General features: G+C 38.6%; 1 protein-coding gene across 1 annotated transcript in view; it reads left to right on the top strand.

The window, feature by feature from the left end:
• Positions 1–26,580, top strand: part of SIM2 (SIM bHLH transcription factor 2) — a 55,532-nt gene that overhangs the window by 14,103 nt on the left and 14,849 nt on the right. The window contains exons 2-6 of the mRNA XM_044442372.1: positions 3,577–3,659; positions 7,317–7,406; positions 18,090–18,198; positions 22,887–22,972; positions 24,983–25,182. Of these exons, the coding sequence (XP_044298307.1) occupies positions 3,577–3,659; positions 7,317–7,406; positions 18,090–18,198; positions 22,887–22,972; positions 24,983–25,182 (568 nt within the window). The remainder of the gene's footprint in view (positions 1–3,576; positions 3,660–7,316; positions 7,407–18,089; positions 18,199–22,886; positions 22,973–24,982; positions 25,183–26,580) is intronic.

Raw genomic sequence — 26,580 nt, 5'->3', positions numbered from 1 at the left:
AGGTGCTGTGATTCATAAAACACTCACAGTTGGCTATATTCATTGTCCGCTTAGATTCCTGTCAGTGAGCATTTAGGTTTGACTAGCCTCAAGCCCTGGGACCCTGGCAACAGGTGCACCGCAAGGACGCTCAATGCTGTTTTCTCTTCCCATCCATAGAAGCCAAGGAGTCCCACAACAGTGACAAAAATAGAAAAATTAGAGCCTAGTGAAGAAGAGGAAGAGGGAAGTTTTGTCTAGATCATCAGAAAGAACTGTATGACTTAGCTTCACCCCTAAGAGCAGGGTAGCCCCTGTTTGCCATCTATTTACAGTGCCTGGGGGATGGTTGGCCCTCCATTCTCCAGAGGAGCAAAGTATGCCTTGGGAAGGAGACACAGTGATGGGCTCGCCTGTAGTGTGGGTCTACATTCTGGGAACCAGACCAGAACTAGCAAAAGTTTCCCTTCCCCCTAACTCAAGAACCAATAGCAATGTGGCACATTCTTCTTCTTAATGTGTTAATACCACCACATGAATGCCCTTCGGCCATGTTCCATCAGTCAGCTTGATTAAACTTGTGGATGCCACATGCCACACACATGCTCTGGCTACATGTGGAAGCTCACACACTGCCATCAACATTAATTAATCTGAAATAATTACCTGGTAGGCATACTCACATAGATGATGTGGGAATTCTAATCCGCAATCATGCAGTGGAAGGGCAAAAATAAAAATTCACATCCTAATTGTGAGTTCAGCTGGAAGGTTAAAATGGGTTAAGGGTAATTAAATTGAGTACTGTGAAGGGCAAGGGAGGAATTGTGTTGACATGGTTTGTGAACAGGGAAGGAACCAGGGAAGGTTGTTATCCCGGAATCCTAATTAAGAGGTAGATCCTGAGTAAACTCTCCTCATTCCCAGTAAAGGAGTGGAATAACTTTCTGCTACCTTTCTGCTAGAATAAATCCTTTGCCTTTCTCAAAGTTGTGGGCCATTGTGTTCATTAGTAGTTCCTGCCATTAAGCCTTTGTCTGTTAGAGAATACTTCTGGATTTAGGTTTTTATTGTCTTTCTACACAGAATATTAAGGTGTGTGTTTTTCAGATAATGTCATCTTCAGTTTGTAGACCTCTTTGCACTGTTCTTCCATTTAGTTATTCAATATAATCTGTTAAGGAAGAAAAGCCAAAATAACTGCACAATGCCTTTTTTGTCTGGAGGCAACTGGAGAAATATCCTACACTTACTTTCCAAAATTTATGGACAAATGAAAGGCCTACTGCTTCTACATAGATGAACTAGGTGCCACATTTTTCTAGTTTATTCCCCAAGGATGTTTGCCTAAACTGCCACCAAGTTGTTATTCTCTTCATTCCCCACGAAGTGCACAATATGACATCTAGATGTCTCTATCTTATGTCATTTTCTCCAAATATAAAATCAAGAAGACTTGTATCCAATGTTAATCTAACTTAAGTCCCATTCATTTAAGTAGGTTTTTTCTAAGTAGGACAAACCAAAAAGTTTAATTACGCAGAAGCAAAATTATGAGCATGCATTATACTAACAATCTTGTGCCAGTGGTTGGAAAAGTATAAAGTTGCATGAAAGCTGTAGGCAGTTCAATATAACAGCAAGGAGGTGAGGTGTTCAGAGAAAAGAGGTACCCAGGGGAGACTTACAAGACTTTGAGGTTTTTCTTGTGTCTCATCTGAACCCAATTAACATTGGAATGATATACATATTTACTCAGAAGTAAGTTTTATTGAGTGGTGCTTACTACCAGGTAAATGGGCAAGGGATTGCAGCATAAGAGAAATTTAGGCCAGAATGGATGAGTTTTTTGGAGCACTAACAATTAACCACTCATGCAGCTCTTTCCTTCCATGTGACAAAAATATCCATGGTAGAGAAATGGGTAGGACTGTGGCATGGACAGGAAGAAAACATGCATAAGCCATTATAAATACCATGAATTATGGTTATTACACCCAGCTCACACTTTGAACCAAGGTACATACAGTCTTAGAACATTCTTTAAGTGGGAGGATCTGGGTCAGGAAAATCAGATGAAATCTATATGATGTTTTGCAAGATTAGAGCCCACTTTCTGATGCTGAATGCCACAGACAGCCAAGTATGTGCAAAGCACCTCCTTTCAAGACTTGAGTGGCTGCAGCTGTCATTTTAGGGGCTAGGATTTCTAAGGTCAAACTGCATTACTAGGTGTTACTAGGCGTCAGGCTGAGACCCATCTTAGAACTGAAGTAGTCTCTTAGGGGTTGGCTTCCAGAAGGGAGAGAAATTTTTGACCTCCCTTTAAAGTGAAGTTCTCTGGGAGTTTCTTTATATAAACAACACAGTGTGTGTCTGTCACAATTTTGAATGACAAGAGAAAGGGATAAAGTGAGCACTAAGACATTTGTGTGCGTAGAGGGAAATGCTACACTTTTACACAGATAAAAAGGTCCTACAACTCCCAACATGTATCATACAGGCTTGGAGATAGAAGGGAATTGTAGGACTGTATGTATGTTACAGTATTGTACCTTGCTGTTCTGTCGAAGTTTGAGGGATTTGCTTATATACATAGGTGGTGGCTAGTTGCCTTATTTATAACCTTTAGACCCGCTTTGTTTACAAGAGCTGAGCAGGGCCCTGAAAGACAGGATATTTTGGAGGGTATTCTTTCATAGGATTGCCATAGGCTGGAGAGGACCTGGTGGCACACCACCACCACGCTTCATACTGCAAAGTCGCCAGTTTTGTTCATTCCATACTGCCTCGGTGATAATTAGACAACGTTTGAGGTTTTGATAGGCTATGTTTATTCAGATTGTGACACCTGAGTAAGAGTCGGGTTTGCTGGGAGCGGGAGGGGCGTCTCAAGGCCGCGGCGACCTGCCAAGACCCAGCCCGTTCTCGCGCGGCAAGTACTTCCTGAGGCGATCCGCTGGGGAGAGAGACTTCCTGAGAAACAAACGGGGATGTGGTGTTGCCGCTGAAAGCCTTACTTCGAGGCCAAAAAGGCAGGAAGTCCCAGAGATTATTTTTTAAAAATATATATCTCTGCCACAAACTTGACGAATAAATTGTTTTCTCCTGAAAGCGGAACGTTATACAAGGGCAAAGGACCGACGTTGTGGATTTGTGAAGGCGGGTTAGGGATGAAACCGGTAACACAACCACAGCAGCTGTTAGTGACGTTCGTGCTCTGTAAGGCACCGGCTTGCTTGATAGCCTTGAAGGCGAGCTTGGGGAGAGGGCCTCTGCGGCAATTTCAGGGAGGCTTATGCGACTGGTGTGGGATTTCCCCCTAAAATGGCAATTGAACCCCGAGAAACATGTGGAGTAGCAGGGCTCTGTCGCACCGTGGCGAGCCTCAACAAGGCCTGACCCGAAACCCTAATGCTATGTGCTTTCATGAGGGGAAGACCACCTAACTCGCCAAAGCGGGGAAGCAAAGTGCACAGGCAGGGCAGAGAGGCCCCAAGTCCCCTCGCCAGCAAATTCTCGGCAGCGCGGAAAAAGAGGCCCACTGCTTCAAGAGATTGCCCGCGCGTTAACTGAACCTTCTTGGTTTCTTTTCAGGTTTGGGAGATGCTTGGGGGCAGCCGAGCAGATTAGGCCCCTTGGATAATGTCGCGAAGGAGCTGGGCTCGCATTTGCTTCAGGTAGAATCTCTGCAATTCATGATGGTTCCGTGCTTTTCGTTTTCAGGAGAAGGTAGCAGTGTTGATACTAATCCACCGAATCCCCTCCTGCCTCTCTGCTGCCTTGGTCTCATGATCTTTGCTCCTGGAAGAAACCACAATTTTTTCCAAAGGTGGAAAAGAAAGGGATGTGGGTCAGTCCAGAAGTAATCATAGTTAAAATAATGAGACCTGATTTACTCATGAGTAAAGTTGAAGCCAGTGGCTCTCCTCTAAGTATAATTTAGCTTGAAACCAGTTCAGAGTAAGCTTGTCTTTGCTGGTGTTAAATACACATAATGCTTAATTACTTAGCTGACAGTACCATCATAATTAAATTGGAATAGTTGTATAAAATAAATGGATAGATGATGCTCCCTCCCTCTGCTGTGAGCCCATTTTAAGGACAAAGTGGGTTTTTTTCTATCTGAATTTATGACTGGGAGTACAGAATTGGGGGAGCCATGAATGGGTTAAAGCACAGTAAATGAGTGTAGTGATCTTGCATATGCAGCACAACTATAAATTGTGTAGTATGAATAGGCAAGAAAACTTAACAGCTTGCAACTGTAAATGAAAGTGCACATGCATACTCACCCATGTGCATGCATGTGCACATGTAGGCAATAAAGATTTGCTGCAATGCCTCTGGTTCACAGCAATAGGTCTAGGTTTGTATCTGTACACACACACATTTTAAATAGGAGATTTCAATTCTCCAGATTGCTCAGTTGGGAAAACCGTTAAGAACGAATGACTCCTGTTGAGGAGTAGAACATCTGGATCAGATCTCACATTGACTTTAGCACCTGAAAATACAGTTGTTCAAAAACTGGTTGATTTGTTTTGGAATTCAGTTGCTCTCCATTTTATGGGTCTCAGTGCAGCAAAATATTTAGATAAACATGTGTCCTAGTTTCACAAAAGCTTTTTCCTAGCAAGCTTCCCCTTTCCCCTCTCCTAATTTTAAAGAAGTACTCATTGCATAATTTTAATTGCATACTCTGTTGTTTTAAAGGTTTGCCAGGTTAGAAACAAATCTGAAAGAGAAATGAAACCTTGAGTAAATTAAATTGGATAATAATATAATAAATAAACTGCTTTCCAGAATTCCAGTAATCCATCTCAAATTCACATTTGTCACCTTGTGGCACAGAGAGGTACTTGCAATATCTGGTAAGGTTACGAATTGTTTTTCTTGAGTGTTGGGTCTTAAGCTTTTCAACCACATTCAACTGTATGTCACTGTTGGCAGACATATTTGCAGGGCCTTCTAAAACATTTATGACTGATACAAACAACAATGTATAAGAGTTGTTTCCATTTCTTCACTATTTTCATCTTATTTGTAATGGAATATGAATTATTGTAATACATTGAATACTATGGTGTACATTGGGGCATGTAATGATTTAAATGATTTTTTGTTTTGCTGAAATAGATTCCATTTTGAAGGCAACAAGTGAAACCTGCAAATTAATTTATGTTCTCAAAGCCTACTTTTTTCTTCTGTCACAACATTTTTACATGAAAACTTCATAAACTTCCTAAAAAATAGTCTGTGTTTTAAAGTAGGGGTTTGAAATACCATGTTTATTTACAAAAATGAATATATATTTAGGCAAGCTTTGGTAAGTGTCTTCTTGCAAAATATATTTTGGTACAAACTGAAAAGCTTAGTGATATATTTTAATTTAACTTAGTTATATATAATGTTTATATCTTACCTTTCCTATTCCTGAGATGTTTTACAACAGTCAATAAGATAACAATTTTACAAGACTATTTTATTTAGTTTATCACTCTAATATTTTGCATAATGCAAACCCCAAAGTTTAATATCTCACTTATTTTTTAAATTAAAAATGTGATTTTAAGACCCACAATTAATTTGCTTAAACTGGGCATACTTTCAGCACTTAACAAAAAAACAACCCCCCCCAGCAACCCTACACCCCAGAGTGATTTGCCTTTAAAGAGCCACTAAAAGTAAGGTTTTCTAATGGAAGTGCTGATGCAGCCTAACTATAACAGTGGGGAACAAATTGCTAGTTTATGAGGAATGTTTTAAAGAGATGTTTTATTTAAGAAAGCAATGATTTCTTCCCCATGTCAATACTACTACAAAGTTTTGTTTATGTTCTGAAGAGTGGATGGGGTGGGGTAAGGAAACCAAAGAGTAATCTGGTTCCAATTATGTGCTGTAAAAGTTGGGTAGGTAGGCTAGAGAATAATTTGGAATATTTTTTATTGGGGTAACATTGCACTTGTCCCTCTGTTACAGCCTTTTATTACTTTCCTCCAGTTACAGCATCTTAAAATATGAATTAGTAAATATAAAAGGCAATTGTTTTATCTAGGTACTCAGAACTTTTCCTTTTTAAATATAGACATCTTCCCTTCACATAGATAATTAGGATCCTATTTGGTCTAATCACATTCACAAAGATGGGTTCTAATGAAATGAATATATTAAGCTGCTTTATATTGAGTCATATTGTAAATCTGTTGCCTCCTCTGATGAGCAGTAGCTTCTAAGGTCTTAAGCAAAAAATTTTTCCCCTCCTTGTTATATGAGGCACTTTAACTGGAGACTGAACTAGGGACAGGAAGAGCTCTGCCACTAAGCAGTGCTTGCTTCAAACTGTTGGTCTATTCTGACTCACAGTGGCTCCCCCCCCCCCCCGGTTATCATAAAGCTCTTCATCTGCCTTGCTACCTGCCCAGTAATGGGAAATGTATAGTCCTTCAGACAGTGTTGGATTGCAGCTTCCATTGGCTATGCTGGCTAGGACTAATGGGAATTGTGGTCTACCAGAATCTGGAAGGTCACACATTCCCCACCTCTGCTTTAACTGAAGATGCCAGGGATTGAACCTAGGATCTACTGTAGGCAAAGGAAATGCTTCACCACTAGGTAGAATGCTTCTCTGATTAGTCAAGGTTGCTTCCAAGTGCATGTTTTTAGGATAAAGATGTAATACATTCACTATTGAAAATAATGTGGCTCATCCTCATAATCAAAACTATGTTTAGAAGCAGAGTTAATTTATTTAAGTGGGACCTATTTAAATGTTCTCAAGATTGATGATTTTAAATTGAGACGGTAAAACAATAATTAAGTAATAGGTCAGCATAGTGCATTGCAGTGATACATGTGAAGGTAATTTTAATCTTTATTTTAATTAACATTTTATTCAATTTCCACCCTTACAAGTTTCAAAAGTTACTCAGTTAATCCTCTGCTGACAAAAACCTTAATTAAGACATCAGGAGAATTTAAAACAAGACTCAAAACTATAAGAAATATGTAAATAGTGATAACATATTACTGTCAATCAGCTGGGATTGGTTTTCCCCTAAGAATTACATAACCCAGAATTTGTGCTGTGTATTCAAGTAGTCCATATCAACATGAGATAGTTTTACAGCAACAGCACTTAACAAACATATGTAGGAAGAGAATGAGCTAGAATTAACTTTTTATAGTGTTTGTATAATAATCTTCATCAGGGCAACATGGGTAATATATTTTTAATATATGTTCTTCTGTAGGGGGAAATTAAAAACTTCTCACAAGGAACTTGACTAATAAAGTGTAAGTGGTAAGATTTTACTCTATTTCTTTCTCTCTTACAGACTCTGGATGGGTTTGTTTTTGTGGTAGCATCTGATGGCAAAATAATGTATATCTCAGAAACAGCTTCTGTACATCTAGGTTTATCCCAGGTAGGCACAAGTTTCTGTCCCTCTGTTAAATGCTGGTGTTGGAGTGGCATATGGTGATAATATCTTGTGAGTGACATAAAGTTCTCTGTCTGAGCTGTTTTTAGGTCTTGTTTTTTTTTTTTTTTAAGGGTTCAGTATTTTACAGTTTGTCATTATATGGAAACTGCCTTACATTTTTCCTGTGATATTTATATATATATATTAGCAAGTAAAGGAATAGCCTATAGAAGTCATATGTATGCTCTATGCTTTTCTGCGTAGTAAATTCCAGGTATACCTGGAAGGTGGATAAAATGTGACTTACCCTTTATAGCAAGTGCTAGTTCCTGGGTGTATGATTTTGCAACTGACCATAGTAGTAATGGCTTACATTTCTGAAAAAGTGGAGATTTCCAGGCTGTGCTTTGGATAGTGTGTAGTTGTGTTAGCTGCTGTGAAAATAGAGGAAACCTGAGTTTTATAGTAAATGTGCTTTAGGAAAAAAATAAAAAGGGGGCAGATTTATGAGTGTTCACATAGAATTCAGGGTAATTTTTCTTGAGTTTTGCCAGCCTCGTGGCTGTTTCAGTAAAGCATTTTATATGTTTATGGTAGAACTCATAAAACTGGGTTTACTACTGTTCTGCTCAAGATTAGTGTTTTGGGTTTTAGGGCACTAGTACATTTCTTTGAAAGGTAATGCTAGCTGTGATCCTAAGCATGATTTCTTGGATGTGCATTCAGTTAAAAGCTGAACTTACTTTCAAGTATATGTATTTTGAATGTTGATATTTAGGGGGCAAATAGAACTGAGATATGATCTAGCATTTTGAAATATGAACTATATGCATAACTCATAATAAATGGTGATGATTACAGCTTTGAAAATGTAATTGGTTTTGGATGTTCCTGTTGTCTTTTGGAACCAGCAGACATCATTGTGTTTATCATTCAATAAAAAAAAGTTGTTTAAATTTTAATATGTAAAAAAATGAATGCTTTTGAAGAATGCTCCCATATAGACTTTAAAGTATAAAATGGGTAACTGTTGGTCTACTACTTCCATTTTGTAGGATTCCTGTCATTTATTTTTTTATAACACCTAGCAGCTGAAGTGCTCTGGGCAGTTCACAACAGCAGCAGCAAGTATTTCACAGACCTAAGTTGATATTTACTCTTTGCTTTGACTTTTATTACTTAGGGTTGCAGACTATTTTAAAAAGCAACAGTGAAAAGCTATTTGCTAAATAGCAGGTGGGTGCATGCTGATTGAGGTAGGTGGGGTCTGTGCAGCACCATTTCAATGACTTTTAACAGGAGAAGGGGGAAACAGCAGCAGTACCTGCTATATTTTCTGCAGAAATTGTCACTTCTTGCTTTCAAGATAGTTTCCTGTTCTGAAATAGGAGAAGAGAATGTATATCACAGGTTAGAAAAGGTGACATCAAATCCAAGAAGACACAAGAATGGTTAATAAGCATTGTCCAGGAAGGTATTAGAGATAAAAAGACATCCTTCAGAAAATGAAAAGCTTTGCCTAACAAAAGGGGACACAAAATTTCATAAGAGATACAAAAAAGCATTTTACAAATTGTATTATTAACAACATTAGAATATTCTGTATTGCTGGTCTTTAATATCAGAAGCAGGAAACTAATTAGGGAGGTAGTTGAGCGATTGGACTATCATGCAGTTGAAGGAGTACTAAAGAAAGATAAGAAAATTCTGAATAAGCTGAGTGGATTATTTTCATCTGCCTTCACTGCAGGACAGATACCTGTGCCTGAAGTGATGTTTTCAGGAGGGGAGTCTGAGGAACTCATGCAAATAGGGATGACAATAGATGTTTTTGATCCTATTGACAAATCACTGGACCTAAAAGGTATCCATCCTAGAGTTCTAAAAGTACTCAAATAGGAAATCTAACAAAATATGTGACATGTACCTAACATCTGCCTGTGAACCACATGATTGGAAAATTACTAATGTAACATCAATTTTTAAAAAGGGATCCAGGGGGAATTTGGGAAATTATTGGCCAGTTAGTCTAACATCTGTTCTGCATAAATTAATTAACAGCATTATTAAAGATAAAAATTAAGCATACAGAAGAGCAAATTCTGCTGGGGGGGGAGCCCTGTCTCACTCTCAAAGGCTCCTTAGAGTTTTTTTGAGAGTGTCAGTAAACATATGGAGAGGAGATAATTCAGTAGACATTGCTTCAAAAGGCTTTTGACAAAATCCCCTACCAAAGACTCCTGAACAAATTTAGAAATCATTACTAACTGGTTAAAGAACAGAAAGCAGAGACTAGGAATAAATGGAAAATTCTCCCATTGGAGGGATATAAATAATGGCATCCCAGAGTGATATGTATTGGGAACAAAGCTTTTCAGGATATTCACAAATGATCTGGAAATAGGAGTGAATGGTAGCTGAGTTTGCTGGGGACACCAATCTATATAGGGCAGTTAAAACAAAAAGGGATTGTGAGGAACTCTAAAAGGAGCTGTCCTGGGAGAATGGTGTATCAACATGGTTCTGTATAAGAAAACCTGGAATAATGCACGTTGAGGCAAAAAATAGAATTTTGCATAGATGTTGAAGGGATCTTAGCTGCCTGTGACTGATCAAGACAGAGATCTTTGGGTTGTGGTGGACAGCTTGATGAAATTATGAGCCAGTGTGCAACTACTATAAAAGAGGCAAACTCCATGTTAGGCATAATTAGGAAACCTGGAAATCTGTCATTATCATACTGCCCTAATACAAATTGATGGTGCATCTACAGTTAAGATACACTGTATAGTTATAGTCAAGTTTTCACCCATAAAAAGCAGCACTGCTATGGTTGGTACCATCAACTCTGAAAGGGCAAAACTGAAGGGAGTTGCCTCTTAGGGTAGCTACATTAACATCCTTTCCTATCGGTTGGGAATGAGAATGTTGCTAGTTTTCTGTGTCAGAGACAGGCTTATGACCCTGACCTGGAGTAATAGCATAGGTGGCAGAAGTTGTGGTGTGTGTGTTCTCCCTTAAATGGGAGTCTGAGGAAGAAAAGGATAAGAATGTAGATCAGTATTTTCCACCCAACTGGGAGTATCACCTATGTTGGTCTTATTTATTTAATTGCCCAATCTGTCCAATTGGTCAGTTGATTTACATCTATTGGCTGGCAGAGTTATATCTGCTTGACCTGTGGCACTTAGCATTTCTCTCCTTCTTTTTCTTTCATTAGTTTCTCTTATGCCATTGCTATTTTTCTTGCTGTTTGCTGGGCAAAAAAGTGGTTAGAGCCAGCATTTGTCAGGGTGGGGAAAAAAGGTGATCTGAAGAGAGGTAGAGAAACTCTGTAACAGGTTTCATGGGTAAGGGACCATGTTGTATGATGGGAAGAAATTTCATTAGAATGGTGTACCCCTGATGATTACAAGTTATTTCCCTCTCTGACCCATTCTCCATTCTTCAGGATCTCAATGGTCTGGCTGTTACACCATCTGACTGCTTGTAGTGCTATTGAATGTCAGGTTGCAAGTATTTTATTTGTAACAAGACTAGACTCATCCATGATATGTTTGTGGACTTGGCATGCATCATGGAGACATGGGTGAATGAACTGAGTGGTATAGACATCATCAGGTTTTGTTTACATGGTCACTCAATTTAACGGTAACAGGGTAGGGAATTGCCATGACATACAGTCTTGTTCATTAGTAAACTCCTTCCCCCTGAGACAGACTGTGAGGGTCTGTACCTTGGGTTGGCCTGTTTGACAAAGCTAGCTGATGTTGTCTCAGATATGATGTTGAGGATCTCTTTTCCTGGGAGACTTCAATACCTATGCTAAGGCTGCCTTGACAGGACCACCTTGGCCCCTCTGTCCACCATGACATCCATGGGATTGTATCAGTTTGTCACCAGCTCAGCACATAGGACAGGGCATACTCTTGATGAGGTATTTATCCCTGGACATAAAGGAAGAGGTCTGGATATTGGATGTACCTGAAAATCAGCTGGTTTTCATGGTCTGACCACTTTCTGATGAAATTTGGTGTTACGGTGTCCGTTCCTCCTTTTGGTTGGGAAACCTATTAAGATGGCTCACCTCCATTTATGGAATCTGAAAGATTCCTGAATGCAGTGGGATTTTTCAGTAGCTAGAACTGACAGTTCTTTTGAGGCCCTTGTTACACTATGGAATGACAAGTTGTAGCAGTTCTGACTGTCCTTGACACTGTGGAATATGGAGGGCTTACAGGGGAACCTTGGAAAATAAAAAAGGTCAGAAGACGACTGGAGTGTAAGTGTTATAAAACTCAACATGAAAGTGATATAGTGCATGGAAGAGCTTATCCGGACAACCAAGTCATGGCAGAATCAATAAAGAAGGCTTACTTTATTATAAGGCCTCCTCCATCACATCTTTAACTAGCTGTCTGGCTGAGCTTTTCAGCATGATTTCAGTGTTGATTTCTTCTAATCTAGTGAACTCCAAACTTAAAACCCTAGAAAGTCAACTGTGATGAGAATGCAAGATACTTTGAGGATAAAATCAGTCACCTTTATGCTGATTTGAACACTGCTATTGATACAGACTGCTGAGGTATCCAGTGCATTGTGTTACCCTGCTTTGTAGGGTGAATTTTAGGTTTTGGAGCCTGAGGATATGCACATGACACTTGCATCTTACCACATGTTTTCTCAACTGCTGTCACAGCTTATTCAAGCTAGCTGTGAGAGGACTGGCAGATGGATTAAGAGTGGTGAGAGCATATCATTGTGTGGTGGTGTGAACCCTACTGCCTTGAGGGAGGCAGTAGTATATAATCACTCATTTAAAAAAACCCTCCCTGGAGCCAGAAATATATGCTGACTATCATCCTGTCACAGACACCCTCTTCTTGAGTAAGGTGTTTGAGAAGTCTCAGCTGCTGGCGCTCTTGAATGAAACTAATTATCTGGATCCATTCCAATCTGCATTCAGGGCTGGTTCTGAGATGGAATTGGCCTTGGTCACTTTAATGGATGGGGATTGAGATTCTGTTAATTCTCCTTGTTCTTTCAGTGGCTTTTGATACCATTGACCATGATATTCTGCTTGACAACTTCTATGAGTTAGGAGTTGGAGGCACTGTTCTGAAGTGGTTCGACTCATACCTTCAGGGACAGCTCCAGAGAATAACATTAGGTGGCTGTGCCTTGGCTCCATGGTAGCTGAACAGTGGGGTGTCCCAAGGTCTATCTTGTTCCCAGTGTTATTTAATATCTGTGTAGTCACTGGGAAGGTCATCAGAGGATTTGGGGTGATGTATCACCAATATGCTTATGACATCTGGCTCTATTTCTCTGATACCTGCATTGATAGAGGCTGTGCACATTCTGAATCAGCACCTATATGTTGTTATAGCTGGGTGAGGGATGGTGAATGGAAACTGAATCCCAGGAAAAAGTGATGCTATGGGCTGGCAGTTCCCCTTTCAGAGAAGTGGCCTTTCTGCCTGTTCTTGATGGATTGCACTGCCTCTGAAGTAGCAGGAATGTCATTTGGGGCCTTTCTGGATCCATCTCTGTCACTGCAGGCCCTGGTGACCTCAGTGACTTGGAGTGGTCAATACCAACTTACGTTGGTATGCCTGCAATGCCTTTTCCTTTGAAGGGATAGCCTGGCCATGTGACCCCCACTCTACAAATCATATGATTAGACTGCTGTGATATGCTCTTTGTGAAGCTGCCTTTGTGCTTGGTTTGGAAACTGAAGCTAGTGCAGAATACAAAAGCTACGGTGTTTACTGGATACCCAGCTATTCTTACAGCTTTCTGTTCAAGAAACTGCACTATTTGCCTATTAACCACTAAACTGTGTTCAAAGTTATGTTGTTGTCATATAAAGCCCTAAACAACTTAGGACCAAGATACCTAGCAGACTGTCTTTATTTATAGACCCTGTCAACATTTAAGGTCATTAGAGAAGGCCTTGCTGCCATTCCAAAATCAATGGAATAGTGATGATCTCAGCAGCAAGCCTTCTGGTAGCTTAGCCCATTTTCCTGTGCTGGTTGGGAGGCAGAAAATGTGGCCTGCTTCAAATACTTCCTGAAAATGTGGCTGTTTACTTAGGCTTTCCCTCTCTTGTACTTAATCCATCAATCATGCTGTTCCATCTTTTACTGCTAATGCATTGCTCTGTAATTGAAATTATTTTAATATTTTAACTATGATGTTTTTGTGTCCGTGAACTGTTTAGGGCTTTTATTAAATTCAGGCTAAGTACAAATATCACAAATAGATAAACTAATTTTTATGTGTGCTGTTTAGGATCAGAGCATTAGTTTCATTGATCTTGCTGATTTGTGGACTGCTGCAACCATAAATGTAGTCAGAGTACTTGGAGGAATGCAGAGTGTTATTTACTTTAAAGTTTATTTTTAATAGCTCAGTGAAAATGACTAAAAAATCATGCATAGTTTTTCCTAGTTTGTTGTATTGCTGAATTCTTTTGAATGATGAATTGAACATCAACAACTTACTAGACATAACATAATCCTGTTGAGCTTCTGTAGAATTAATAGCTTTCAGTGAAATTGTCTGAACTCTTAATTTCTGGCACTCATTACTTGGGATCAAAAGTCTAATGTGCTTTCAGTTTTAAATAATCCTATTCATGAGCTAGATGTTCTGGGATTCCAGCAATATTGGAATGGTATAGGAGAACCTGCTAAATATCAGCTTCCCCTGGTGTTTTAAGAGTGAAGGCAATTAGTTCTGCTTCTTTTCTGCTGTAGTAATGGTGCTATTGACAAAGGGCTTTACATATTTGGCAATGTTTCTGGATGTTAAAAAGTGACTGAAGAGTAGGCTTTCCATTTCCACCACCATGTTTCTTGGAATCATGAATGGCCATGCTGCTGAGTTACTGGCTTTGGTTAGTTCTTTAATCTGTGACTTGTTTTAGGCTTTGTCCAGTATAAAGACCACTACCTACATTGAGACTTTAATGCTCAAACTGCTTTAGAAAAGTCCTCTTAAGCACTAGGTGGCACAATGTTTTTAGTCCTGCAGACTGCATGTAATGTTTTTGGGGCTTCATAGGCACAAATAAACACATCCATACACATCCTGGTGTTCCTGGTAGAGATCACAAAGAGTGATCTCTGGTGGAGGAGTGGAAGCCTTTACCCCTATGATCATGATAATAAAACTCCCTGCTGCAATCAGTGAAGGAAAAATTATATTTATTCAATTTATATGCCACCCTATTAGCCATAGGCTCTCTGGGCAGTTCACCACACAATAAAATCCATATGGTACAATATTAGGATCATTGGGGGAGGGAATTCAGTGGCAGCTAGTTATGAAACATCTGGGGGCTGCAATTAAGGCATTGAGTGCTGCATATGGCCTCTGGGCCATAGGGCTTTGCACCCCTATATTAAAGAACTGTTTTTGAGATTGCAAACTGATTGTGTTATATCACCTCTAAAACACAGATGTCAAACAGAGGCTCTTAAACTGTTTTTTCTGATGGATATACTTGCGCTGGGTATTTCAGTATACCACTTAATAAACATTTTTGTTGTGCCAGCTTGAGTATATACATGGTTTACATTTCAACAGTGTTATTGCTACCATTCTTCTTCATGAGCAATGAATTATGAACATTATGGCCCGCCTGCCTGTGTCCTGTTAGCTTGTTTGATAATCTGGCCTGGTTAGCACAAGTATTTTTGGGAAAAGTAAATCAAGCACCAAGCCATGTACATATAATCTTGACTGTTCCATAACTTTCCAGTAGATCACATTGAGAACTTCTGGTTTGGAATTGGAAATTCTAAGCTACTAGATAAATATGTGAAATCTTAGTCAAACTTGTTTGGTATAGTGTTGGACTGAGAACCTGGGTGATCCAGGTTCCAGTTTCCATTCAAAGTGACTTTGGGCCAGTCACTTACTCTCAGCCCAACCTGCTTCAAAGGATTGTTATTCTGAGGATAAAATGGAGCTATGTATGCTACCCTTGGGTTCCTCAGAAGAGGGCAAAGTGCAGAATGTAAATTCAATATTATGATAATAACAACACAATTGGAAATAGAAGATTTGACATTCATATGTAAAGAATGCAAAAATGGAAGAAATAATGACTTTTCTGGAAATGTACACTTTTTGTATGACATGTAGGCTTTATTTATTTGTTGTTGTTGTTTTTAAGAATAAACTATTTTAGGCAATCAGTAGTACTGGCCCAGTTTATTAGGTTACATTACCTGTGCATATTTAAACTTAAAAAGTCATACCAGTCCCAGGATGACTGCTTGGGACACATTGGGAATTGCACAGTGTACATAGTACTGCATCTTTAACCGACTCTTGCCATCTCATTATTGGGCTCAGAGCAAACCAGACTGCACTGCACAATTGGGCAACTTGAGAATTACTGTAAATGTAGGTTTCAAATATTGCTTCCTTTTTTATAACAAGTATTGTACATGTTGGGAAACCTTTTGTTTCTAGACTTTCACATGTATCAAATACGAATTTGACAGGTTCCTCTCTTATAGACCCTTCTACAGGTTTCTTTCCCTAGCGAGATCAAGGTGGAGGTGGCAAGGAGAAGGGCCTTTTCTGTGGAGACCCCAGTAATAGAATGCTTTGTTACTGGAGATTGACCAAGTGCCTACATTATTGAGTTTTAGGCATCTGACAAAAATGTTCCTTTTTTGATGTACCTATGACACTACTTTACCTATTTATGTGACAGCACTGGTTTTAATTTTATAAAGATCATTTTATTGTTTTTATTTGTATGTATTCTGAGCCATCCCAAGATGCCAAGGCATCATGTGGTGATGGCATACAAAAGTTTTAAATAAAATAATAAATAAAATTAATTTAAATTTAATTAATGATGCAGTATTGGAGGAACATGGGTGCAGAGACTTACTTGCACCAGCAGTTGCACTTCCTTGAAATTTCTGGACTGTCTTCAAGGACAGTGCCATGTAGAGTGCTTTACAATAGTCCAATTGAGAGGTTACTGTGTCTAGGCCTTACTTGTCCAGGTAGGGCCACAGTTGGTAAATGAACTGCAACTGAAAGAAGGTGCTCCTGGCCACCGAGTTCACCTGTGACTTGGTTGATAATTCTGGATCCAGGAGCAACCCCAGGCTACAGATCCTGTCCATCCAAGACAAGTTGAAGATCCACCCTCTGGGCAGACAGACCATCCACCAACAGAACCTTTGTCTTATCTGGATCAAACCTCACTTTGTTGGCCCTCATCCATTCCAGTATTCAATTTATATGAAGGTAGGCCAAATTTCAGAAAAAGGGAGAAAAAATAGATCCATGGAAGGAAAGGATTTACCCAATAATTTATGCAGAACTAATCTTGATTATTTCTTCATAGTTCTACTTTAAAAGACTTAAGACATGCTGACTGGATTCATATATTAACTTTTAGAGGAAGACAATTTGGTGATAACAGGCATTCCTTTTATCTTTATCCAGAAAGTCATAGATTGAAACAGTTTTATGTTGTAAGAGCATTATACACATCAAATGATCTCAGAATAAGGTATCACCTTTTTGACTTCATCATTTTGGGATATTACATTTGATGAAATCATGCATGCCAGTAACCTATTGTAAGTAATCAGTAGGATTACTGAGGCTAAGCTTTCATGTCTTTAGGTTGCACTTCAGGAGAAATAGTAATAAGTCATGGGATTGAGCGTTCCCTCTTCCTTCTCCACACCCCACCCTTTCCTCCTCTTTTTGTGTATGTAGTTCAATACCTCTTGATCTAACCAAATTAGCAAAATGGCAGACTGGCAAAATGAGTTCCACAAAAAAAGATTGTGGTTTGCAATCTGCTTTGGACAGCTTACTGGAACTATAATTCACTGGTTTGTATAACCCATGTGTGCAGAAGTAATGTGGGGAAGTTGTTGGCAACAGGGAGCATTTGAGCCTATGGTTCATTTCTGCTCCTTCAGACCATAATTTGGAGGGTCATCTATATACAACTCTCTTCAGTGTGAATGAGAATTTTAATAAGATTTGTATAATGTATGCATTCACTGTTATAGAAAAGTGTGTCATGTATGGGAAAGTGTGTTGTGTAATCTAGTTACAGCAATACGCATGAGGAAGCAAGTTTATGCATGTACATGGGAAATCAAGAGCAGAAATTGATTGTATATACCTAGTTTTCAAGCCTAATCTAGCTGTCAAGGCTGTGTGAACATAGTCATTCTGAAAAATACAAAAATCCTGTTGATTAGTTGATCATTTCCCTTTCCCCTCCAAACAGAGAAAGGCACTACTTACCATGTGATAAAAGTATGGAATTAAATGTTCAGTTGCTTCACGCACTGCCATCTTATCTCTTTAGATCATGAAAATAAGGAAGATAAATAGTTATAGAAGATCAAAATAGGCTAGTTCTTAATATTAAGGAAGTCGTTTTTTCTGTAATTATTATAGACAAGGCCTTGTATTCTGCAATGAGATTACTATTGTCTGTGGTAAAATAAAATGAGCTGTATATTATAGTCTTTGCTTGGCAGTAGCTTTTTGTTCAGGAAAGTCATGTGAATGTTAGAAATGTGGTGGGGAATGAGTAAATTATACAATGATATCTGAAGAATACTACAAAAATAAAAGCAAATGTTGCATGTCTGAATTCGTTAACTATCTTCTTGACAGGTAGAACTCACTGGTAATAGCATTTACGAATACATCCATCCATCAGACCATGATGAAATGACAGCAGTTCTAACTGCTCACCAGCCTCTTCATCCTCATCTTTTACAAGGTACTTTTATAAGAAGTGATCATGTGCAAACTAAACACATTAATCTCATGTCCAGAATGCTGGACGAGAAGAACTTTGGTCAGATCTTGCATGGTGGTTCTTATGTCCTTAAGTCAAACATGGTTTTTGAATCTTCAGGAAGAAGTAGATAATTTAAGAGATTACAACAGTTTGCTTTTTAAAAATGCATTGTTGCCTTGTCTGTGGTTTTAATGACTTTTAATATTATTGTTCTGGTATTTAGTACTGTTCATGGTATCCCTCTGGTGATGGCTGCATCCATATGAATTGTGCTACTAATTTTAATAAAGGTTACACAGTGTCCAGCAGCAGGATATTTAAGAAATATTGTTTAAGAGTTTTGCCTGTTTTAATTTCTTTTGAGTGTCTAATTATTTGTATAGATGCCTATCAAGCCACATAGAAGTAAATTTTTGTGGGAAGCAAATGTCTGGGCATTAACAATTTAAGAGGAAGAAGTATTGTTAGTTCATGTATACCAGCCTCAGGGATTAGTGAGAGGGATTCCAAAAAAATAAGTAAATTGGAGTTTGGATGGGGAGCAGCAGCCTGCCCATTTAAAGTTAGATTTAATCTTCATTTGGCAAATTGTATCTCGGATACTTGGAATGTAGTTTGCTTTCTTAGAGTGGGATCTACCTGAGGAAGGGATCACAAATTAAACTATCACCAGGAAACTATCCCTCTGGGATAAATGTTGTTGTCAGCTTTTGTTTTGTCCCCAGGGATGCTCCAAATGAGGCTTTTTTGTTAGTTCCTCATTCATTGATGTTATTTATTTATTAACTCATTTCCATTTCTATGCCACTCCATAACACGAAGATTCTCTAGGTGGCTTATAATACTAGAACATAAAAACACAAATTACAGTAAAACAGTTATTAATCATATAAAAAGATAAAACAGTAAAATAATAGAGCACCTCAAATAAATTATACTCACACACACCAGTAAATGCAACCAACAAATTTTATCTTAATTAACCAAAATTAAGATAAATCCTTAACAAAATATAAAAGTATTAAATTAAATCTCATTTATTTAAATTTAAACTAGTTTAAATAAAGTTTTCACCTGGCTTCTAAAAGAAAGAAGAGTTCATTCCCTGGGGAGTGAATTCCATAGTCTAGGTGGTACTGCTGAGAAAACCCTCCTCCTAGCCCTGTCTCTTTTGATCTCACTAGGAGAGGACACATGGAGGAGGACATCCAAAGTTGACAGGTTGGAATATATGGAGAAAGGTGCTCCTTCAGGTACCCTGGTCCCAAGCCATTTAGGGCTTTATATGTCAAAGACAACACTTAGAATTGGGCCTGGACTGGAACAGCGAGCCAGTGCAGCCGATGGTGGACCAATGTAGTATGCTCTCGCCAGCCAGCCAGACCTTGTAAGCAACCGCACTGCCCTGTTCTGTGTTAGTTGTAAAGTGCATTACTATAGTCCAGGCAAGAGGTTTCCAGCACATGGGTCACTGTGCCAAGGCTCTGCTCATCCAAGTATGAGCATAACTGAGAAATCGGCCAAAGCTGATAGTGGAGAGGCTTATGCCATTCCTGTATTACATTGCTGCAGAGTCTAAATTTATGAACTGGAGAGACATATTTCTGTGAATTCAAAGTGAGTGTATAATATGTACTTCCTTCATACTTACTACTTTAGCAAGCTTTGTAACTAACTTGAAATTTTTAAGATGAATTTGGCTTCAATTCTGTGTACACTTGAAGTAACTGCCACTGAAGTCATTAGGACTTTCTTCCAGGTAAATATGCATGGGATTGCACTGTAAATTCTTGAGAGTGTGGTCTGTGTATATCACACACATGAGGCTGTGTGTCTGCATGGATCCTCATTTAGGAAGTTTTTATTATTGTTGAGGGATTTTTGGTGGGAATCATTCCCCCACTGTCTTAATATGCATGCCCATAATGGGTTCCCACTTGTTCTGTCAGTTCCTCATTGACTGCCACTGTGGTAGCCTCAGGAACAGTTTTTCTGCTCTTTCTGAGACAGCACTTACCTTTTTGTTGAAGATTCTCGTTTATTCCATTGCTTTTTCTGTCATTTCTTTCAAGTTGTTTTACTCTTTCTTCTCTTGTTCCTGATCAGCAGATTGTACTACTATGGCTGGAGTATATGGCCCTTTTGCAAATGCTTTAGGTATGGCAGCTTCCAACTGATAGGAACTCTCTTTGCCTTTTTGTTTGAGGAGAGCCATGCTGTAGATGCCAATCCACATTATTAGGCTTTCATAAAGCATGCCAGATGGAACCATGCCAGTTAGAAACATAAGAGCAGAACTTCAGAAGAAGGCTTTTGAGCACACAGAAATGTCAAAGCAAGATATGGTGCAGGCTCAGTCTCCTCCTTTCTTTGCTTCTGCAATTGTGTCCAAGTTTCTAGCAGCAACTGCTGATTTACCTTCTGCTCCAGCTCTAACCATGAGCCATACTGATCCCCTAATGCCAGGTAGTTCTTTGACATTGTTGATGGCAAACAAGTTGTTGAAAGAAGCCATATCCAATAGAAGGAGAGGAAGAGGACATGAAAGAAGTGTCTTCTCTCTGTTGCTACACTGTCTATGAAGTCTCTGCCTTCTTATTGGTGATTTCTGATTCCAAAGTTACCGTTGGCACCAGAGTAAGAAACTCTAGCATCCAGGTATGCCAACTGTTACCATCCAGAATGGCTGAGGTGCCATCGTCAGCACTGAGAGCTCTCTCACTTTTCCTGTTAGCAATGGGACCAATAATCAGAAAGATCCATGGCACCTAGATGTTCTTACTGTGGGGATGATTGGCACACTAGATTTGATTATGCTGCACCCAACAGCATTCAGCTGACTTTCCTTTGTATCAAGCGATGACTTCAGTGACATTGGGTAAGCTACATACAGGGGAGATTTTCATGATTCTGTCTCTGGCCCACTTCAAGTACTTTGGGATTATCACTGTCCGCTACTCTCCATCAGTAAGAGACACTCCGTCACCCTGGTACTGACAGTACCAATCCCATTATCATTAGTATCTCTAGCCATGACTTTGCAGGATGCCACGCCCACCACACTGATTACAAAGTTCTTGGCATCTTCCAGAAGAGTTAACAGTATCATGCTTAATGCCATCCTACCATTTTAGGGATTCAGTCCATGACACTGTCACCTGTGCTGCAGTTGGAAGTAAAATCCTTCCTATCTAAGGGTGATATAAGCTGTTCAATTTCACCAGCATCACCCATTTCACTTCTGGGACTTCATGGTACCAAAGATGAATGAAGACGACAATCTTATACCTGCAGGTCAACTTTATCATGACCAGAAGATTTAGGATGCTGTCAGGATTCTTTGTACAAGATTATCATATGGCGGGAAGTAGAAGGCCTTTACAGTACACCCCAGCACAGGAGTGGATTCAATTACTTGTTCATTATGTTATGTTCTTTCATTCCCTCTTTGGTTGTTTGAAAAAGCTTTGAAGTTGTCTTTTCTTTTGTCTTTTCTTTCTTTTTCATTCTGGCTATAGTCTCTGCCTCACATGCTTCAAATGGTCTGTAGTTTCTCCCCTTATCCAGCTTGACATTTTCTTTGGGTAGTCTGCAATTTGGCATTTCTTGTTCAACAGTTTGTGCCTCTGTGGAGCATTTTGGTTGTCTTGGAAGCTCTTACTGTGAAACCAAGTGCCAACTTGGTTATCTCTGTCAACATTTACCAAGCATTACCATCTTGATGTCTAAGCCAAGACAGGTTGTTTCTCTGGTCATGCCATTTTTTTTTCTTCTGTTCTACATTGACTTCACACCTGCTTCTTAAGTGAGCTTGCTACTAGCCCATATGTGCGATGTACAGAGACCATCATGAAAAAGACAGGTTGCTTACTTATAACCGTTCTTCAAGTGGCCATCTTTGTATTCACACAACCCATGTACTGTCCCCATCTCAATGTCATGTCAAGTTTGGTATATGTACCAAGATGGGTTGTGCTACACCCTTGATTGTTTACATTGGTTACTGATGCTGATACCAAGATTATCTCTTGGTACTTAGACCACAAAAGACAGTCTAAGGGAAACTAAGGGATAAGTGGGAATCTGCTAAGGACACATGCACTAGATGGCATGGGAACAGTTCTTGCCAGAAATTCCTTAGGTATAGATGCTTTCCAAATGAGGCTCCATGCAAAGGCAGAGCCTCTATATGTGGATATATAGATGACCACTGGAAGAACTAGAGGTAGAGGTAAGCAACTTGTCTTTGCTTGTAGAATCCAATCACATGGGGGGATTCTGATGCTAGAGTGACAGCAACAAGTACCAGTAAAAGGAAATCATACAGATTTTAATCTGTTACCTATTCATCTAACTGATTCTCACAAAATTAATCATACAAATACTGGTCACTGTACTAAGTAGGAAGATTTTCATTAATTCTTGCTTACATAAACACATACAGCTGAGAGCATCCTCATTTTCTTGCATTATTTTTATTTAAAAATAAAACTATCCTTCAAATTATACATGTAGGAAAAATGCACACTAATCAAAACCTTAGTGCTGCCTCCTCTTAATATATTTAAGCACCATGAAAGCTTTTCAGTGCTGTAATATTATTATACTATATCAAACTGGCAAAAGAAGTATTGTGAAAAATCTTGAAATTTGGTTTTTGTTTTCAGAATATGAAATAGAGAGATCTTTTTTTCTGCGAATGAAGTGCGTCTTGGCCAAGCGGAATGCAGGATTAACATGTAGCGGTTACAAGGTAAAAATGCTCAGATTTTGACATCTTCACAGAATAATGTTGATTTAACAAGCTCACTTCAGGCAAATGTTTATTCTGCAATGTTATGGCTATAAGCTTATTGATAGAAGACCTAAGCTAAATTGATTATGGAGGGGAGGATGTTAAAGCCCCCCTCTCTTGCTGGTGATATGTGATGGGTTGTGAAACATGATCATTCATTCCTTCATTTAGGAAGTATTCAGGAAACCCTTATTCTTATTTAACTTCATGATACCATAAGTGACATCATCATGCCTCTTACAATTGCTTGGGATTAACTGAGGAACAATCCCATAGGAGGTGCATCTGATAAGTGTGTGCAAAAAAGAGCTTTGGGTATGACTGTGTATGAAACTACCTCCTGCCTTGCCTATAAACGTTCCCAAGTGAAAATCAATGCAACAGCAATTAATAATGTCTGTAATTACACTGGCATCCCAGTTATGGAGCATACTGCCCAGGAAAGTTGGCTGTTACCCTCCTTACTAGCTTTTTTATGAGTCCAGTGATTTTTTTCCTTTAAATGTCTATGAGTTTTTTAAGTTGGCTGTTTTATCATTTAACTCTTTCCATGTTTATCCCTGAGAAGAAAAGAGATCATAGCTCAATGGTAGATTGCAGGTTAGAATACAGGCATTCTCATGTTTCATCCCTGCTATCTTCGAGTGAAAGAGCAGGTAGCAGGTTATGGGAAAGACTTCTACCACAATCCCAAGAGTAGGATAATTCCAGGCATTACTCTACTCCAAATGGCCCCCACCCCGGTATTGAAAATTGAGATATACATTAAAATGGCATCACAAGCTGCTATTGAGCACAAAGAGATGAGCCATGTTACTCAGTTCAATAGTGTTTACTGCTTAGTTCAACTCAAAATTAACTCAGGCACTTACTTTTGAGGAAATATGCATACAATCAAGTAGAGGGCACATTGTACTAAATGTATGTGAGAGGAAAGGGGATTGTTTACCCTCTTCTCATGTGAGTTCAGCATGACTTATGTATGTGCATAGTCCATTTTCACAACAAGAAACCCCAGGAAAAGCAAAGTTTCCAGTTGTGGGTAAAGATCCTACATGCAAAGATCTTTCACAGTTTATGTTATATACAAGAGAAGGGAAGAAAGAGAGCAACAAATCCATTCCTGTTCTACCTTGTCTCTCTGTATACCTTCCTCATGTAGCACTCATCTCTAATTCCCTTCTCCAGCTGATACATAACCTGTCCATGGTGACACTTAACTACAAACTAACATAGAACAATGTGGGATTAGCCCTTTAACACACACACAGAATTCTTTAGATGTGAGTTTGATTTAAAAGATCTTATTAAACATGCACGCACACACATTTTATGCTAGAAAATGTTTGAATTTTAAATTGAATCAGTATGTGCTGTAGTGCTGATCTAAATTGTTCTCAATTTGTTAGAAAATATATTAGGAGTCTCAACATGAAATACATATATCTAGGTAGATCCAAGATCTTTTAAATCTTGGATCTTTTAAGTTTAATGCCAAATAAATGGTCATACTGACTTAATTTACGAGACATGCTGGGGCTGACCAAAGGTTATTTAAGCCACGATGAGCTTCAATTTGAATATACATCTCTTGATTAGGAGTTATGCCATGTGGAACCTGGCCATTAGGGTTTATATGACACAGCCCTTTCTTAACCTTACAACAGGTAGGGAAGGTTTGAGTGTCATAGCAACATCGGTGGTCACCACAGACTGTGGTTCATTGCTAATTAAATAACCCACAAAAAGCTGTCATGACCAGCCCACTGTGTCATCATCCAGTACATGCCATATTTCATCCTTTCTAACAAATTAGTCAGTCACTTGTAATCTGTTATCCTGACAGACTACTGAGCAAAAAAAGTTATTATCCCATGGTATGTGCTTTTTGGTAAACAATATTGTGAAAAGGTAATCTTGAAGTCTCTTCTTACTCCACAAATTTACTTCTCCCTCATACCATATTAGGTGATCCACTGCAGTGGCTATTTGAAGATACGACAGTACATGTTGGATATGTCTTTGTATGATACCTGTTATCAAATTGTGGGACTGGTCGCTGTAGGTCAATCATTACCTCCCAGTGCAATCACTGAGATCAAGCTTCATAGTAATATGTTTATGTTCAGAGCAAGCCTGGACTTAAAACTAATATTCCTAGATTCCAGGTAAGTAAAACATTATTTGAAAATGTTCTTTATATGCTTGTGGAAACTTGCAAACAATCATTTTAAAATATAGAAAGAATGATGGCATAATGCCAATTCTACAAAACAGCAGTAATGTTTTCTTTGAATTGTTATATGAAAATTAAGCCTTGCTGTAAATCATAAGGATTTTATTTTTTTAACATCTAATCATTCTTTATGGAGGGGATTGAGAGTTAGCTCTTAACTCCTGTAACTTGAGCAAGAAGTAAAGTGAGCCTTCAATCATCTATCTTTAATATTAGAATATTTTTATTCTTTTGGATCTAACTGCCCTGGCTGAAATTGAGTTAGCTGCTTTAAGTTGTTTTTTAAAAAAGAAAAAGGGTGCTATATAGTTCTAATACATAAATAAGTAAATTACCAGAATTACTGGAAGAACAGGGTTGATCTTTTTTAAAGATTTGACATTGTTCTGATTATGTGAAGTAAAGCTGGAGGAGAACTCTATAGCCAAATTTACAAACAAGGGAAAAGTCTAGTTCAGAAGTAAGTCTTTGGCAAAGCTTTTCATACACAAATTAGGGCTCTGAAGTTCTTGTTTTGTTTTAATAGCAAAACTGTTCACATCATTCTCTCTTACAGTTTCAGTTTGAAGGATTGGGCTGCAACTTTGTTGGTATTGGTAGCGTACCATAATATGGGAATGCCAGTTTAAATAGCCTTTTGTAAGAGGCAATGTTTAACATTGGCTTGAGTTCTAATGCAAAGTAGGCCTCTGTAATTAAATTGCTAGAATGAATTCCAGTAGACATAATAGAACAAGGAGGTCTTCATTGGCACTGAACTCACTGTAAACTGTACTCATAATCCAGCACTAAAATATTGAATGTAAAAAATTAGCTGCAGGTGCCCAAAGTCATACAGGTTTATTTGTTTCTGGTGGAGTCTTCTTTTTTCTTTTGGTTAGGTAAACAGTACAAGGTATATATTTTTTATGCATGGCTTGGTTTTACCTTTTCAGGGTTAAATGCAATAAGGCTTTATATTACTCTTAGTTAAGTGAATTTAGCATCAGTTACTGAATTTAAAAATAATGAAGGAAGGTCATTGGACAGAAAAGATGGAAGGGTCTGGCAGATACATTAATAGATTACAGGGTCAGAACATTTAAAATGTTCAAACAAATTTGCCCTCATAAATATTTCTGATACCACAATCCTGTGCTGGCTTGGAGAGAAAACAAGCTCCCAGCACACCCAAGCCATCCATTTAAACTTGTGCTCTAAATATCCTCTACAAATTGTTAGCTATTTGGTATCTGCATGAAAGTGAACTAGTGCTAAGAACATTTACTGATTCTTACTTTCAGTATATTTTAAATATACAGTTGATATGCAGTTGTTTTTAGTATTGAAC

This window comes from Varanus komodoensis, unplaced genomic scaffold, assembly GCF_004798865.1.
Source record: "Varanus komodoensis strain SLA01 unplaced genomic scaffold, ASM479886v1 scaffold4, whole genome shotgun sequence".
Classification (NCBI taxonomy): Eukaryota; Metazoa; Chordata; class Lepidosauria; order Squamata; family Varanidae; genus Varanus; species Varanus komodoensis.
Note: the sequence above shows the minus strand (reverse complement) of the source record. Positions and strands in the feature narration are given on the sequence as shown.